This window comes from Populus trichocarpa, chromosome 13 (assembly GCF_000002775.5).
Source record: "Populus trichocarpa isolate Nisqually-1 chromosome 13, P.trichocarpa_v4.1, whole genome shotgun sequence".
Lineage (NCBI taxonomy): Eukaryota > Viridiplantae > Streptophyta > Magnoliopsida > Malpighiales > Salicaceae > Populus > Populus trichocarpa.
Genome location: NC_037297.2, coordinates 6,167,820 through 6,185,896, shown reverse-complemented (window position 1 = coordinate 6,185,896; position 18,077 = coordinate 6,167,820). Strand labels below are relative to the sequence as shown.

Sequence of the window (18,077 nt, the reverse complement as noted above, 5' to 3'; positions counted from 1 at the left end):
ACTAGCTATATTATAGCACATAATCTTGACTAAGATATTCAGCCCCGATTAAAATTAAAATATTCTAAATAAAATAAAATAAGATAGTTACAAGTTTTTCTCTTCCTCGGGAAATCTGCGATTTAGAGGTTTTTGTGAGAAAATCATTTGACTGTCATGTGACTCTCTAGTGAGTCCATTTCTCTTCATTTTTTTTTATTTTTTTTTAAGATTGTAGATGAGTATCTTAGTCAAAATTATGTGCCACATGCTTTATATTTTCCCATTAAAAAAACTTCAACTTAGCAGATGAATTTATGTTAATAATTAAAGATATATTTAATAGTCTGAATATAACGAATATAGATCAGATTTAGAAAATTATTTACACAGGGTTCAAGTTATGTAAAGTTATGTAATTGATGCATTAAAAGAAAAACCTAAAATTATATGGGAAAAGTATTATACATAAGGAGTGATTTAATGTGAATTAGAACAATAAAATAATATTTTTACTTTCCTGAAGAAAATCCAATGGCCTTGTGCTAGGGGTTTTCCTATACAACACTTATGGTGAAATTTTCTCTAGTTGGCTTTTCTTTTTCTTTTTCTCTCTCTCTCATCCTCGATTTTCACACCTCATCTTTCAAAGTTTCACAATGACCTTTTACTTTTTTATAAAAATATTTGATCCTACTTCTTTCAATTTATATTATTTTTATTTGAATTATTTTAGAGAATTGAGATTTATTTTCAATTTAATCCTTCTTTAATTTTTTTTAATCTGTTATATTTGGTCTCTATATTTTTTTATTATTATTTATTTTATTTGAGATCATTTTTAAAATTGATTTTTTTATGATTTCATCCTCCTTCATTTTCTATTGCTATTTTTTTTGCTTTGAATAAGTTTTTGAATTGATTTTTTTTTTTAATTTCATCATTCAACATTGAATTGAGATTTTTAATTGAGTCTGAATTTAGAATTTAACGGGTTGTGAATTTGAAAGATTAACCATGATTTTAAAGATTCACGTAGGATCATTTTAATTTTTTTTTTAAGCTCATATCTTTTTATTTTCATCATTCAATATTTGATTTAATTAGAGATTGAGCCCCATTAATTTTTTTTATTATCTTTCTTAAGGATTTTTTATTAATTTAAAAATAACTTGGGTTATTTCAGGTCTTTTTATTTGTTGTTCTTTATTAAATTTAACTCTCTTTTTTTTTTAATTTTGTTCCTTGAGTGAATTAAATTAATTTCTTAAATATAAGTATGATATAATCACATCATTATATTTAATAGGTTATGAATTTGAAAGATTAACTCAGGTTTAAAAAACTTGTCTGGGTTTATTTTTTTTTTTTACTTTGTTTAAGCTCATGTTGTTTTAGTCTCATCCTTCAGTATTTTCTATAAGATTTTTCATTAATTTTAAAAATAACTTAGGTTATCTCAGGTCCTTTTATTTGTCTTTTTTGTTGTTGTTAAATTTAGCTTTTTATTTAAAGAAAAATTGTTTATAGTTAAATTAAATTAATTGCTTAAATATAAGACATGCTCACCTCATGATATTTTATTTTATTTGTTTTAGGATTTAAAAGTTTGCTAATTCAGAAATTTAACTCAGGTTTAGAAGACTCGTCTAGGTTCATTTTTTCTTTAAGCTCATGTTTTTTAAGTTTCATCCTTTAGCATTTGATTTAATTCCAAATTGGGCTATGTTGTTTTTTTTTTTTTTTTGCTTTTTGTAGATTTTTTCACTAATTTTAAAAATGACTCAGGTTATCTCGTGTCTTTTTATTTGTTGTTCTTTGTTAAATTTATTTTTTTAAAAAAATTATTTTTAATTAAAGTAAGTTAATTAGTTAAATATAAACATGATATGCTTACTTCATGATATTTTGTTTGGTTTTATTTTGTGGTTGTTGCTTAGATGGCGCATGCAATCTCTTTCGTTGTGGTCAAACAACCTTTTGCAATGGTGTTACAATCATCTCAGTGAACTTTTTCTTGTAATGAGCATATGTCCACAGCGTAGGGCAATGGTGACTCTCCAACAAAATTTTTTTTCCTTTTCCCCTTAAGTATAATATTGGTGACTTAATATTTTAAAAGTTCTTCATCCAATATGCATCAAATTTTTTATTTCCTAGAGTCTTTGCACTTTTTAAAAATGTTAAAAAAAGATCTAACCCCTCTCAAAGCGTAGGTTCAGAATCTAGTGATCTCTAAATAGGGTTTTTTTTTATGAACATATATATATATATATATGTTTATAAATACTATACAAACAAGATAAATATAAATATGCGTGGTGATTTTTTTTTTCTTCCATAGGGTACTCATAATTAATGTATTATCAATGAGATTTACAATGTGCCAGTTATCAATCATGTGTTAATTTTCATAAAAGTTTAGTACAAAAATAAGAGTGAAAATTATTTTTAATTTTATAAAATAAAACGTTCTATCATGTTTTTCAAAGACAATTAGGAAAATCAATTTAATTTCTAAGCTATTTTTCAAGAAAAAAAATCTCATTTGATTATACTTCTCATACCAACTTCGTATATAAAGATTACTAAAAAGCATGTTTTTATTCCTTTTGTCTTTATGGTAGGTGAAGAAAAATAATCTTTATTATAAATAAATTTTCTTGTATCATATATTTATTATAAAATTTGTGTACATTCAAATGAACTAAGAATTAAAATCATGCTTCAGATCATAACGGTTTGATGATCATTATGGCAATGAAGTGCCTTGAATTTTATTTTTCTTTTTCAGAATAATCATATTTAGGATAAATGTTACTACAATCATATATATTAAAAGATTAAAGTGTTTAATCTTGTTAACAAAATTAATATAAACATGAAAGTCCTAGTAATTAAGGATGAAAAATAAAAATTATTGCTTTTCTTTCAATAGCCTCACACCCCACAATACACTTCAAGTTTCCAATTAAAACCACCAACATAATTAAACTACAAAAACATAATATCTAGAAAATAAATATTGCAGTGCAACAAAGAGTGATTGGAGACCTGGATTTGTTTTTTCTTATACAGCATCTCCTTTTCATAGGTTATAGATCATAATTATACTCTTTAAATTAAAGGTTAAAACTTTAGAAATATGATGTAACTTATACTTTCACGATAAATTCTCTCAAAAGAGATTTGAATCACAATTTCTGATAGAGTAAGGAAGCGTTTGGGAACGCAGTTCAACCCGCATTCCTAAAAAATTTGAATTTTTTTTTTACTAAAATTTAATATAATTTGTACGTTTTGGATCGTTTTGATGTGCTAATGTCAAAAAGGATTTTTAAAAAATGAAAAAACATCATTGACATGCATTTTGGCACGAAAAGTTATTTGAAAAGCACCCACAACCACACTGCCAAACGCGCTTAAGTATGCAAGTTGTTTAAGCACGTATTTTTATGATCACTTAATTCAACTTTCATGTAACCCTCATTGAAATTGAATTCAAACTAATTTTCTCGGCCTATAAATTTAACATGTGAGATTTACTCTTGGGCTATGATGCATTTATCATGAGACCCATTTATTTTCTTAATCAAACTTAAATTCTAGGCTAGATAGATAACTCGTGGTGCTAAATTAATTTTTTTATTTTAAATATACAAAAAGAATTTTCAAATGAAATAGTGTTTTTAAAGGAACACAAAAAATTTAGAACTCGGGTCATTTATTCGAATAAATTCAATAATATATCTTGATTAATTTAGTAATATGATTAAACAAAAAGCCAATAATAATAACAATAAAAAAGCAAATCGAGACTAATAAAAAATAATAATCACTTGCCAATATTGTAAAAAAATACCGTCTATAGTACATTAATATCAGTAAATTATGTCTTGATGCATGCAGGCATACCTCTTTCAACTTGTAAATTATGTGTTGAAGGAGGCTTGTCTCTTTCAAGTTTTGTTTTAATAAATAAGCAAGCGCTAGTTGGCTTACTTTCTACACCACAATATCATCTCTTTATCTTTCTACCGCATCTTTTTTTAAAAAATAATATGGCAACAATATGACATGAGAATTTGTGTGATTGGGCAAAATTGGTAGTAACAAGGATGTGTTCATAATGTTAGTAAAGGGTTAACTATATGATTCTGCTCTCTCTTTTTTTTTTTTTATTAATATTATTCTTTTAAGAATTATACAAGTTTATAAATTATAACATTTTACACGCTCATTCTGTCGAATAAAAAATAAGTCAATATAAAATATTATATTATTTATAGGATTGTTAGTATACTTTATTTAATGACTAAAAAGCTCTTGCAATATTAATATTTTAACTTTGTTATCAAACATATAATTAATTACCACTTTATTATCAAACTAATATTATAATTTTGTTGGAATTTAAAAAGAGCTAAAACTTTGATAGCAGAATTCCATATCGAACACTTCATTTGTGATATAAATTAACCTTGTAGTTGGATTTGTTTTTGTATTTCATTGTCTCATTCAATAAAGCTAAACATATTCTCTTGTGAACTCAAAGCCACCGTTAATTTGTCTTGACAATCTTTCTGCATCTTAACCACAGGAATAGTGATAACAATGGAGATAATAGTGGCAATCAAAGTTACAATGGAAGCAATTCCAACATTCTTGTACAAAATTGCAAGAGCAAGAACTATTTGCAGGGGAAGCATCCATATATCATGGAGATGTCAAGTAATGAAGTCTCAAAAAAATCCAAGTAATTTAAGAATAGGATTTTCAGATTGAATAATCAATTAATCAACTAGTCCTAGCAATCTCATCTATTTTTCCTAGCTAAGATGTTATTTAGCATATATTTTGTGTTTGGCAGGCTAAGGCAGCTTGTGACTGGTACTTGCAAAAAGGTTCTTTTTAGTGAAAGTGGGGACTCTCTGATGCTCAAATAAATATCTTTAGATAGAGAAAATATAATAATATTCTAGAGAGAGATGCTCTGAAAATATATATGCAGTAGAGAATGAAGATTGTGAACCTTTGCTCTAAAAATCTCATGATATTTTTATAGCCTATGAGTCTTGTTCTTTTGTGAAGAGAAGGGTCTGAAGTGTAATTTTACCCTGATAACATTTAATGAGTGATAAATATCTCTTACATCAATATTAATGTTTGATGGAAATATGGTGGATCCTTGAAGGACTTTTATACACCTAAAATATATAGGGAGATTAGGGTCCAAAACATCAGATAAAGTTGAGCTCATGGAGGCTGAGCTCTTCTCCTAGGCTATACACAAGGGAGGAGGATCATCCCCTTGGACGTGCCCTGAGTAAGATGGTCATTCTCTTAGACATGTCCAAGGAAGGATGATCATTTCCTTGGGCGTGCCAAACTATTATGTCCAAATGCCTTAAGTCTAGAATATTTGCCGGATTCATGTTACATTGGGCTTGGCTAAATACCAAGTCCAAGTATCTTGGATCTAACATGTTTGTCAAACTCACATTACCTTATTCTCTTATGCGTGCTAAGGGAGGATGATCATTCTCTTGGACGTGCTAAGAAAGGATAGTTGTTACCTTGGACTTGGTGGATGGTCAAGTCCAAGTACCTTGGATCTAACATATTTGCCAACCCATATTATCTTGAACTTGACTGACTGCTTAGTCTAAGTGCAATGGACTTGACTCCCTACCAAGTGCAATGGATTTAGCTCACTACCAAGTCCAAGTGTCTTGGGTATGGCATGTTTGTCAGACCCATGTTTTCTTAGACTTGACTAAAGCTTAAAACTTGAGAATTATGATGTAACTTATACTTTCACGATAAATTCTCTCAAAAGAGATTTGAATCACAATTTCTAACAGAGTGAGTATGCAAGTTGTTTCAGCACGCTTTTATGATCACTTAATTCAACTTTCATACGACCCCGTTGAAATTGAATTCAAACTAATTTGTCAGGCCTATAAATTTAACATGTTAGATTTACTTTTAGGTTATGATCCATTTATCATAAGACTCATTTATTTTTTTAATCCACTTGGTTGTCTTTTCAAAATTTCTAAGCTAAATAAATAACTCGTTCTATACCACATGTTAGATTAAATGTTTATTTTCAAATATACAAAAAGGATTTGCAAATGATATAGTGTTTTTAAAGGACCAAGAAAAATTTAGAACTCGGGTTATTTATTCGATTAGATTCAATAATTTTAATTAATTTAATAATATTAAAAAAATCAACAATAATAACAACAAAAAAGCAAAACAACAATGACTAATGAAATTAATAATCACTTGCTGATATTGTAAAAAAATACTGTCTACAGTACATTAGTATCAGTAATTATGTCTTAATGCAGGCTTATCTCTTTCCAATTATAGTTGTATTTACATTATGCATATATAAAAAAAATCATATGTACTTAGAAACCATAATAAATCTTCAAGATAAATAAAAAATGGATACAATAAATTGGATAACCAAGGTTAAATATTTGCATTTATATTTATCTTCTACTTCTTACTAGAAAAATTAACTTTTCATTGTAGTGTTTAATTATCATTCACAATTTGTTTTTTATTTATCAGTAATATATTTTTTAATTCGTCATATTAAACTCAAATATTATATTTTCATTCATCATTTAATAAATTTTATAATATAAATAATCACATCCATAATATTAATACCTTCTTCTTTTAAATTTAAAATTAACTTTAAATCCTACTCGTAATGTAACGTAAATACATTGACTATTTTTTAAAAAAAAAAACTAAGAGGCATCATTAAAACACCGGGGAAATTCAGTCCTTTTCATAGGATTCTTTTGTCATTCTCATATTGATCATGAACAAATAAGTTTTTCAACATTTTATATGCATAATAAAATGACTTAAATACAATTAAAAGAAAAAAAAATAAAAACTGAGGTCTAGGGGTGTTTTAGAACTACATTGCCTTTAAAAGCAAAAAATCTTAAATTGACATTCAGTGGTTCTTTTGTGTTTTCATTATAGCATTTTGTTTATAATTAATGTGAGTAAGAGGCAATTTAGTTTTTTAAAAAATATAAATATAATTTTTTTAAAAAAAAAAACTAAAAGTAGCTAGCATGTGCAGCGCTTGTGCTAGCATGTGTAACGCTTGTGCTAGCGAGTGGGAAACACTCGCGCTCTTTATGCAACGCATGTGACATCTTCTAGTGGCCAATGTCGTCTTCCACAACGACGTTGAAAACATCACATCATCCTCTACCTAATGGTCAAGCACATGGTTGCGATGGAGTAACGATTGAGCTCTAGTGGATTTGTTTTCCTTTCTTCAATCTTGTCTCTCTCCTCACCTTGGATTTCATACTAGCCCTTTCACAAATTAAATGTCTCTTGTCAGTTTATATTTATATCATTTTTTATCCTTATTTTTTTATTGTTATTTGTTTTGCTTTTAATGCTTTTTAAAGTAGATTTGTTTTTCAATTTCATCCATCGTATTTTATTTCATTTAATTTTAATATCTGATTTGGTCTAATTATGTTGATTGCTATTTTTTACTTTTTATCCTTTTCTTGTTTTTTTTTTAATTTCTTCCCTAAATTTTTTGTTTCATTTAATTGTTATATCAAATTTGATCCTCATTCTTTTATTTGGCTTTTTTAATCTTTTTCTTGATTTATTTTATTTTTTAATTTTGTCCATCAACATTTTGTTTCATTTAATTTTTTTTTATCCAATTCGGCACATTCTTTAGATTGCTCTTTGTTTTATTTTTTAATTTTGGATGATTATGAATTTTTCTTCATGATTTTTTCATGTTTTACTTTTAGGGGGTAATCTCGGTCTCATAACCTGGGTTTCGAAGATTACACTGATTTAACTTTGATCTTTTTTATTTTTTAAAAAAATTATTTTTTTTCAATTTCATCATTTGATATTATGTTATTAAGCCTTGAGCTTTGTGATTTTTTATTTGTTTTTTATGTGGTGTTATCCCGATCTCATATCTTGGGTTGTGGGGTTAGTCGAGTGAACATGACTTGACTTGGTTTTTTTTTTATGTTCTTTTAATTGTTTTTTTTCTAGTTTCTCCTCTCATTATTTAATTTGCTTGAGAGTTAAACTCCATTGTTTTAATTAATTTTTATGAACGGAGTTATCTTGATCTCACAATCAGCTACGGATTTAGCATGCTGACTCGAGTAGGTTGTTGTGTTTTTTTTTAATTGATTTTTTTTTCAGTTCATCTTTCAATATTTGATTTGCTGGTAATTTAGGTTTGATTTTTTTTTCTTTTTTTAAGGTTATCTTATTATCATTTATTTTTCTTTGTTATCAAATAAGATCATTGAAACTTATTAAAAATATTTAGAGAGTATCTTTTTATAATATTTATAAATATTTTTTTTAATTAGTCATTGGTTTTTTTTTAATCATATTATTAAATTAACCAAGATTATAAAAATATTATCATCATCTATGTATTCTTTTTTACATTACGATAAATTTAACCCAACTCTCGCGACAAAGCATGGATCACCTATTTATTTGCATCAAGAACTAAACAAAAAGAAAAGAAGACGAAGGAGAGTTGAAAATGCTTGTACAAAGTTTTTATATAAGAGTAAAATATCAAGAATAACTATAAATAAATATGAAGATATTTTACCGTTCAATTAAACTGGATGTAAATCATAGAAACGAAACTACCCCAATAAGCAGAATTCAGCACCTAAACCCTGAAGATTTGCATATTCAAATGCCAATAAACGTTAAACAAATGAAAGATAATAAAAAATATTACTGAACACAATGAAACACCATTCAAAGCGTCCAATCCCACTTTGCGTGAATTTTGCTTTGATATTTTACGCAGTTCACATTGTATACAAATTATGGACATTTTATATATTGTTAATCTATATACAGATCTAACAAATGTTTGATGATGCAAGTATAATCAATATCTTGTATTGAGAAAATCAAAAGCTTGCTGTACAGTTTCAATGGATGCAAAAGCAGATGCTGGAAAGAAAGCAGGCATCTCCATTATCACTGTCCTCCCATCCCTTTCACCATTTGGGAAAAACGTAGATAAGTTATAGTCAACCTCCTTTCCCAACGTTAGCTAATCGATGGCAACATTGGGTTCATGTCAAATCCAGATCCCCCAAAACTACCAGGCTCGGCATGCTTAACCCTGCCAAAATAGCGGATGTGACGCAATAGCCTGGCTAGGAAGGTGTTATGACATATTGTTGAGCTATCACAGACAACTGCTACGTGTTTGCGCGCCCTTGTAATGGCAACATTCGTTCGCTTGCTATCCCCCAGGAATCCAACAGCTCCTAAGGTGTTTGAGCGGACCTAATAAACAGGGAAAGGTTAAATATAGTTTGCTATTTGAAATATGAGAAAACGATTTGCAACGATGGTATAGAGAGACTATTACTTACTGCCATTGATTATTAGAGGTCAACAGGTGGAAATGATCTATTTTTCTTCTGACAAGTATTTGAATGTGAAATGCAGGGTTATTCAGACCTACTCAGTTCAGAAAAAAATGGCCTACACAGTTGCCAGGCCAGCTTAAAGTAGCTGGGACTTGAAGGGTCATCTCACCCTCCAATGAGTTCCTATTCTACAATGCAATACAATATATCTCATATGATACCATGTCATGATCTGTGCAAGTAGCCATGTAGAGAGGAGAGAACTGAGCAGTAAAAGGCCCCTGGATATATTCAGTTTTGATCGCATGCTCATAGTGACATTCAAGAGAAAATTGCACCACCTTATGTCAACGATAAGATATGGCATCCCTCCATGGAATAATCTAATAAATCATGCTTTTTAACATAGAAAGTCATCCCTACATGCAGGGACAGTTCTGGCTATTGAAGCAAATTGATCAAACATTAATATTATACACATTATTATAGCTGGATCTACTATACAAAAAGTTAGCTAAAGTTATATATATACATAATGAAATAGAATACGAAGCAACAACACAAGATTATAGTTCATGACAAATTTCTTCCCTTTCTCTAAAGCTAATTCTCTCCTTTGTTCTATTATGATATCAGAGCCTACTGCATAACTGCACTTATGGCTACTTCAATTAATCAATCTCCTTTACAAACCTCTTCTACTTCACAACCCCTGACATACTCTACCTTGATGGTGCCACCTCTTGCAACTCCAATATTGTCGGCTCTAGACCAACAACACACAACAGCTGCAACCTCTAACATGTGCACCACTATCTCTCTCTAAAACTTGCAAACAAAAACTATATGTTTTTTGGAAAGCACATGTTTAGCTCTTTTTATAGGTCAGGGCTTATTTTAATTCCTAAAAGGTAGCCAATCCTGTCCTGCTGAAACCATTATCACCGACAACACTTGTACCATGTGGGTGCAACATGACCAACTACTCATTAGCACACTAATTGCCTCCCTATTCGCTGAGTTATTGTCTCTAATCATTGATTATACTATATCCCATGCTATTTGGACAGCTCTAGCATCGACACTAGCCTCTCCCTTCGCAACACGCATTATGTCTATGCACTCAACCCTGATTGAGCTATGTTAGAAACCTGATTAAAGGCATCATTACCTTCTTACAACGTGGAAAGACATAATGATGAACTCATAGATGTTGGTAAACCTTTGACCCATTAGATTTCAATCTTTACTTACTAAAAGGACCTTCTACAAAGTTTAAAGACCTTGTAACAACTCTTATGATTTGGAAAGAATCGTTATCTTTGACTAAACCGCACTCTTAATTTCTAAGTCATGAATTTGTCAGCAAACAACAATTTTTAGAACCTCTCTATTCAACAAGACAGTGATACCAAGACCCTCCAACCATTCACTCACCTTGCTTGCTCCATTGTTCCCCAACCAAGCTATAGTCATTACTCTAGTAATAACTTCTCCAATGACCATGGAGGGTTTGACTATCTTGGACAAGGTCATAGATAGCATGGTTGTGGTCCAACCCATAATTCCTCTCATAATTTTGAATCTTGACAACATCAGAATCAATCTACTTCGCATCACCGTCCATGGTGTCAATTATATGGCAGTTGGGATTGTTTACTTTTTGGACCAACAATAGAGGTAATAATCATTCTCGATAGTCTTGATAGATTTTGGTACTCTTTTTTTTTGTTCTGATTCTCCTCACTAGCACCCGAATACTGGAGCCACTCATCATGTCACTCCAGATATTACTAGTCTCTCACATGTAGAGTCCTATAGTGGTTCGGGTGACGAACTACTGGGTTGGTTTCTATACATTACAAAGTAAAAAATAATACATGACTGTTAAATCCATGTGCATGCCAATCCGACCATCATGATAAGGCCGGTAAAAAACTAAAATCATAAAGAAAGAAAAATCTGTAAAAATATTCTGCAGCGTTCCTAATTTTAATTTTAAGCAGAGGAAGGAATAGAGGTGTATTAGTCGTTAGTATAAAAGGAACTATACCATTGATATAATTACTGCATCAGCCTCTCGGCCTTGAAAGCTATCAATAGTTGCAATCTCTACACCATCCGCCTCTGGAAGTTCATCTAGCCTCTCCCTCAAGAGTTGTACCTGAGCAACATATGGTGATTGCACCGCAATAGCTGTTGGTCTAACACCTGCACAGTTGAATTAATTTAGCTAAGGAATTCATGGTGCCACAAAGGTAGGTTCTGTGAAACTAGGAATGATAGTCTAGAGCCATTCCTTCATTTAGCACATATGAGACTATAAAAACTATTAAACAATACAGATGTTAAAAGAGGGAGGAGCAGTGAATTTACAAATCAAAGTAGTGTTTCTACAACATTACCATGTGATGCAGAAGACTAAACAGTGTTCTAAAATACATTTTGTATAGTACGTGCAATGTTTGGGAAATTACAAAAACGAATTTAAGTTCTATCTGATAACAATGGAAATGCTGAAACACATTAGCAGTTAATTTATATGCACGAGTAATGAGCATTTTACCTGAAAAAATTAAAGAGGACACATGCTGCACAACAATATCTGCTTCGCCTTCATTATAAAATGAGCCTGTTCCAGCTGGGTCTAAATGCTCCTCACAGCCCACTGACAAACTTCCATATGGCATTCTTGTATCAAGCAACAGCAATGGGCATTGTGTGATCCAAGTGGGCTGCAACAACACATACAACAGTCAAGGAAATGCCTCACATCTCTAAAGTACAAATATTGCAAGGACAATTGCAACTTATCAGCTCCAAAAACTTCCAAAAAATCACATTGTGATCACAAAAACATTGATTTTCCATATGGTGATATTCAAGATTAATATGCCTTCAAGAAGTCGATGAACTTGCTATGTTCTCCATATAGCAGACATTTGTTAGTGTAAATGCTTCTAGAAAATAATTCATGTCACACATCATGAAAAAAGTAGTGCTTCTAACAAAGTGGAAAAAAAAAAGGGAATATAGAGAGGGAGAGAATGATAGGTTCCACAAATCTATTCAGCTTGAGGTATTTTTCTTTATTTGCCAGTTTGACTTGTTACTATCTCCTCTACAATTAATCAAGAAAGATGGTGTGGAAACTTAACCATATGCCATGGAGATCTTCATTGTGTAACTAACTACAAAAGCAACGGTAAGTGGGAGGATGGCCTACAACCTTAAAGAACCCAGGGAAAAATAGAGAAGAAAGTGTGGAAGAAGTATAAAAGATTTTTTACCTTAACAAATGGAGTATCTACAAGAAGATGTGAAGCGACAGTGGAAGACGACTTCAGTAATCCACTATACATCTCCTTTGAGGCCCAACTGGCAATTGCATCATTCATACGATATTGTGTTGTTAACTTGGTTGCAAGGACCCCTTCATGCAAAGTGGAAGCTCTTTCCAAGAGAGAGACTCCAAGGCCGCCCTCCAAGGCTTTTCTGGATAGGATCACTGGTGCAAGTTGGCATTGATCCCCAGCAAGAATACAACGTTTGCCCTGCAATATAGGAATCCAGCAAGAAGGTTCAATTGCCTGCCCTGCTTCATCCATAACAACCAGGTCAAAAGCATCCAGCCTTCGAATCAATGGATCCGCTGCTCCAGTGTTAGTGGCAAGCACTACCTGTGCACTCGAGAGCACCTCCCTCACAGTCTCTTTCTCCTTTTTCTTCAGCGTCTTTCCAAGCTGTTTCAAAAGCTGGCGTATACCAGCAGCTAAAGAATCATCCTTTAGACAATGACTCAGGTCTTTTCTTAAATCAGACTTCTTTCTTTCAAACTCTGTTCGGAATGCTGCAAGCTTAGAATTCACTATATCACCCAGAGACTTTGATGCAACTGCTGAAGAAATACGTGCTGGATTACCAACCCGCACAATGTTCAACCCAATATTTGATAGCTTCTCAACCATATTGTCAACAGCTGCATTCGTAGGTGCTGTCACCAGCACCCTTTCACCTTTCCCAACAGCAAGTGCAATAAGTTCCTTAAGCAAGCCTGACTTCCCAGTACCAGGAGGCCCCTGGATTATCAAAAATGGTCGTTTCTTGTTCAACCCCAGGGTAATTGCTCTTCGCTGGGAATCATCAAAAGGTTTCCCCAAATGTTCATCAAAGTCTGCTTCATCCCAACTTGCCAAATCATTCTCCTCCAACCAAGCAACATCTTCCTTATCACCAAATAATGTAGCCACAACAGCAATTGAAGGATTTTTCTTGTGCAGACCCTTCTTCTGAAGCAGCATCAGGGCCTCACAATTGCGCTTCAAAATAAGAACAGTACAATCTATTAAATATAGATGAATGTAAACTGCTGATACAACTGAAAAGAGAATCTGAGAAGCATGGAACAGAGATTTTCCACCATATTTTAACATGCAGTAGAGATGAATCACCCAACTATGTTCAAATGGTAGTCACTAGTCAGCATGCAGAACTAAAACAAAATTTTTGCTGGCAAGTATTAAAGCAGGTGGCAGACTGATGCCTATAACAAATGGCACCAAGAGAAGGCACCTAATCGTAATGACAATCTACACCTCATGTAATGGAGTGCTCATGGTTGTGATATATGATCTCTGCAGGGAACTAAATTGACGAAGAAATTTGTGGTTGAGTTTTTCCCTTGGTAAATTGAAGCCCTGAGGCAACATTTCTATTGCATTGATGCACCATGAAGTCAGTCCCCTATGATTTATGGGACGTTCAACACATTATAAAGTAACTGACTAAATTGAAAACAAAAATAAGATAATGAAAAAAAGAAGCATGAATACATGAATTGTTTGCTGTGCTCCGTTAGCTTTAAAATGTATTTTTAAGCTGAATCTCCCATTAAATTTTACTAACTTCTCACGTTTTGCTTATAACTTCACCCATTTTGCTTATACCAGTAGCAAAACGTGAGAAGTTTTCTCTCTATCATGATATTACTTAAATGGTGTTCAACTCATATTTGGTGTGGTGCTTGCCACAGGTAGAATTAAGTGAAAGGAAAATCATAGTAGTCCTGCTATTGCTATCATTCACAGCACCACAGTTTGAGATGCTAAATGGATATAGTTTTTCAAGTTTTCTATGGAAGAGCTTCTTTAAATTCTTCAATGTTTCAGCAAATATAGCACAATGGTCTTTAAAAGAACAGTACTTTCAGCTGGTAATGGAGTTGGCAATTTGAAGAACAGTCAAAGGTACAAAAGGGATCAGAAACAAACCAAAAGGAATAAAATATCAAAGAAACCAATCCATTTGCTGAACATTGCTAAATGATCCAGCTCTTACAATCCAGAGAGGCTCAGAACCAAAGCTTCAGAACATCTATGAGTTCCCTATGTGAGTGAGACACAAATTACATAGAAAAAGTGACACCAAAAAAGAAGTTTAGCATAACTGGGAGCTTAAGAATCCTAATGGTAAAAAAATGACTTTAGCATTGTGTGTTAAGATTCTCAATGTAGAATTGGATTGGAGTAATTTCCCTTAAAATCTTGATGTTATCAACACTTCCTTAGAAAGTTCTGAACAGCCTAATTTAAAGTTGCGGAGCAAGATAGCTCATAAACAGGAGTAGGCCTATACACTTCAACTTCAGAATGCAACAGATTGTGTTGGTCTATGAGAGTGATGTTTTACCTCTGAAAGCATGCATGCAAAGGATAACTATATATGATGCATGTAACAAATACCTCATATGTGACAGCATCAGCCAATCCATGAATACGATCAATGCGCACACTCTTGCCAGAGAGCTTAGAGAAGGTAGGATCACCATGACGAGATTCTAAAGCCACACTGATGCTGCAGCCATCTTCCCCAAGGTTGTTCACAAATCCCTGTAAACTAGAAGTTGCACCGGCACCCCTGCTATCACATATTCTCACACAAACCATATCTCCTGGCGAAAGGGTTGTAGGAGGCAATCGATGATTTCCTTCAACTCGAAACAGTACCAAGTGCATTCCTCCTAATCCTGTATAAACGGCACAATTCCAATATTATTTAATTGGAATTTATTGTTTTAGTCAGCAAGTATGAGTTGCAGAGATCAAAGCATGGACAATCACTCTTGATAAAGATAATTACCTGTAGATGTGCTGACAGCATACAAGTTGCAGATGGTGTCACAGAGCTCTTGCTGACCCTGGCCATGGCTAACCAAGAATTCAATGGGTTTAGATGAATCAGAACTTTCATCAAGTGTAGGAACGGCATTCAGTTCTTCTTGCGTAAACTCCAATTCAGCATCCCTCTCTATACGAAGCAATTCAGACATTTGATTTGTGAACTCATTAATTCTGCCCTGTATAGCCTTAGCCTTCTCCAAGTTCATCCCTAAAACCCCTTGGAGAGGCTTTGATTGAGTAGCCTTCCTCGCAATTGCTCTATGCTGAGCTGCAAATGCACTATCTCAGTCCAAACTCTTATACATGTTCATTAGAAAACCACAGGTGCAATAAGCAACTATGCACAATTTGAATTGCTTTCAGTTTGTATACAGCATTAAACAACTAGTTATTCTTCTAGTTTACAATTGAAATGGAAAGATCATTGTGGTGCAATAAGCAAGATTTTATCAACCCTGTAACCAATCACTTTACATATGGAATTTCATAGCACAAACAAACCTAAAAAACTCTATGACCCAAATTAACAGTCAATTCCTCCGAGATTCTAAGCTAACAAATAGACAAAGGTAAAGAAAGAAAACCTGAATTGGCAAGCTCCTTGAGCAACTTCCAAGACTCAGTCTTTTGCCAATCTTGAACCAACCCTTTACGCTTCAAGTCTTGAAGAACCTCCCTCAATTCTCTCTGGAAATGATCAAATAGCGTGGGATAATGAGTGCAGGCCTTCAAGCAAATAGCTTCGAGACCGAGAGGCATAGGAACAGCATTAAGGTAAGGCTGTGCTTGTATAACAAATGTCAAGCCAGGCCCCATTCTCTGTCTCAATTCCGTAAACTCCCCTTGCGCCTCGGCTGAAGCAAACTCTCTAGCCATTGCTCTCATTGCCTGAGAAATCCATTTCACGACACTCTTTCCAAGATCTTTACGCCCCAGTGGGTCTCCATTCTCCTTAAGCGTGCACACACTCATTTTCTTTTCTTGCTTTTCCACCACAACTTGCTTAGCAGAAGCAGGCGCAGGAGCATGGATATTACTAGTACTGATACCACAAGAACCTGTTGTATATGGTTTAGTGATATCAATAAATGTGCTATTGCTGCTGCTGCTGCTTTTGCTTCTATTGAGCGATCTTCTCTTTTTTGTTGGGGTTCTGGGCTTCGTAGAACCATTACTGCTGCTGTTCCAAATGGTAAGTGATTGTTGGAATGTTGAAACAGAATGGAAATGGGATTTATGAGTAAGGAATTGTGGAGAAGAAATGGCTACATAACGAGGAAGCCGAGGTAGGCTCAAGCAATTCCCACTTGGAAGCTGCTTCAATAAAAAGCTGCTCGTTTCCATTTCTTTTTCAGTCTGGAAACCAGCCCACCTCCCCCCACTCCCTCTCTTGTTTTTTCCTTCCCTCTCTCTAGTTTCTATAACAACATTGCATGTCTAGCTTTGAACATCACACACAAGACTATGATATTTCTTTCTTAATAATTCTTTGAGGTGTTTTTATTTATTGATATTGGTGATATTTTCTTGAGAGGAAATGTGGATTTTTGTTTCTTTAACAACACAACTGTTTTCAGATCAATTAATTTAAAAATGCACTTCTCACATCTTAAAAAAAAAAAATTTAATAAATATTAGTTTCCAGTTTAAATTTATAAAACTAAAAAATTAAATATTTTTTTTCTTCAAACCAACTTATCGTAAACAAAAATACTTCATTATAAGCTCGTTTAGAACATATTTGAAATCATATTTTTTAAATTTTTAAAAAAATTAAATATTTTTTATTTTTTATTATTTGTGGTTATAAGTTTGTTTGGAATGTGTTTGAAATTGTTTTTTTTTAATTTTAAAAAATATTAAAAAAATTTATTGTTTTGATGTATTTATATTAAAAATATTTTTTAAAATATATTTTAAGAAAGAAAACATTTTAAACAACTTAAAAAAACAATGTTTTTATTTTTTTAAATTATAAAAAAAAAAGATTTTTTTTTTGAACGAGAGAAAAGAGAGGTCGTTATGAGGAAAGAAGTGGGGCAGAGGAGATCTAACAAGTAGTGCTGTGATTGGCTGACCTCTCGATTTCAGTCGTCCGGTAGGCGTGGGTGTGTGGGACTGTGGGGTGGATTTGAGGTTAACGTGTTCTCTTACAGTTCTATCCTTTTCTTTTTCTTTTCCTCCCATTTATTTATTTTGTGGCCATTAGCATTTTTTCGTGGCATTAAAGGAATTTCGAGAATGCCACTTTCCTATTATAGTCCAGACATTGGGAGGAGAGGGCACGAGACAAATGGTCCATCCTCCACCAGGAACATGTGAAGGTGGGGAAGAGCAACGTCAATATTTATTTATTTATTTATTTATTAATTTCCAACTTTCATGTGAAGGAGATCATCTTCGAAAGGAACCAAGCTTTATAAAATTTGTTTCAAGTGTAAGTGTAAGATATCCCAAGGGTTCTCGTAATGAA

The 18,077-nt window shown here is 32.5% G+C and overlaps 1 protein-coding gene across 1 annotated transcript; it reads right to left on the bottom strand.

Annotated features, from left to right (window-relative positions):
* Positions 1 to 8,799: 8,799 nt before the first annotated feature.
* Positions 8,800 to 17,150, bottom strand: LOC7482421 (uncharacterized). Its single transcript, XM_002319195.4, has 7 exons — positions 16,189 to 17,150; positions 15,564 to 15,872; positions 15,167 to 15,450; positions 12,716 to 13,744; positions 11,992 to 12,160; positions 11,479 to 11,636; positions 8,800 to 9,339 (listed from the first exon to the last, which is right to left on the bottom strand). Exons 1-7 carry the CDS (start codon positions 16,946 to 16,948, stop codon positions 9,097 to 9,099), a joined length of 2,952 nt encoding a protein of 983 aa, XP_002319231.3. The 5' UTR covers positions 16,949 to 17,150; the 3' UTR covers positions 8,800 to 9,096.
* Positions 17,151 to 18,077: the final 927 nt, after the last annotated feature.

Excerpts from the sequence above, each read along its gene's own strand:
- LOC7482421 (XM_002319195.4), bottom strand. The coding sequence starts at position 16,948 with ATGGAAACGAGCAGCTTTTTATTGAAGCAGCTTCCAAGTGGGAATTGC. Across the intron at positions 15,451-15,563 it reads TGCTGTCAGCACATCTACAG|GATTAGGAGGAATGCACTTG; the intron begins GTAATTATCTTT and ends CCGTTTATACAG. Across the intron at positions 11,637-11,991 it reads GTCCTCTTTAATTTTTTCAG|GTGTTAGACCAACAGCTATT; the intron begins GTAAAATGCTCA and ends TCAACTGTGCAG.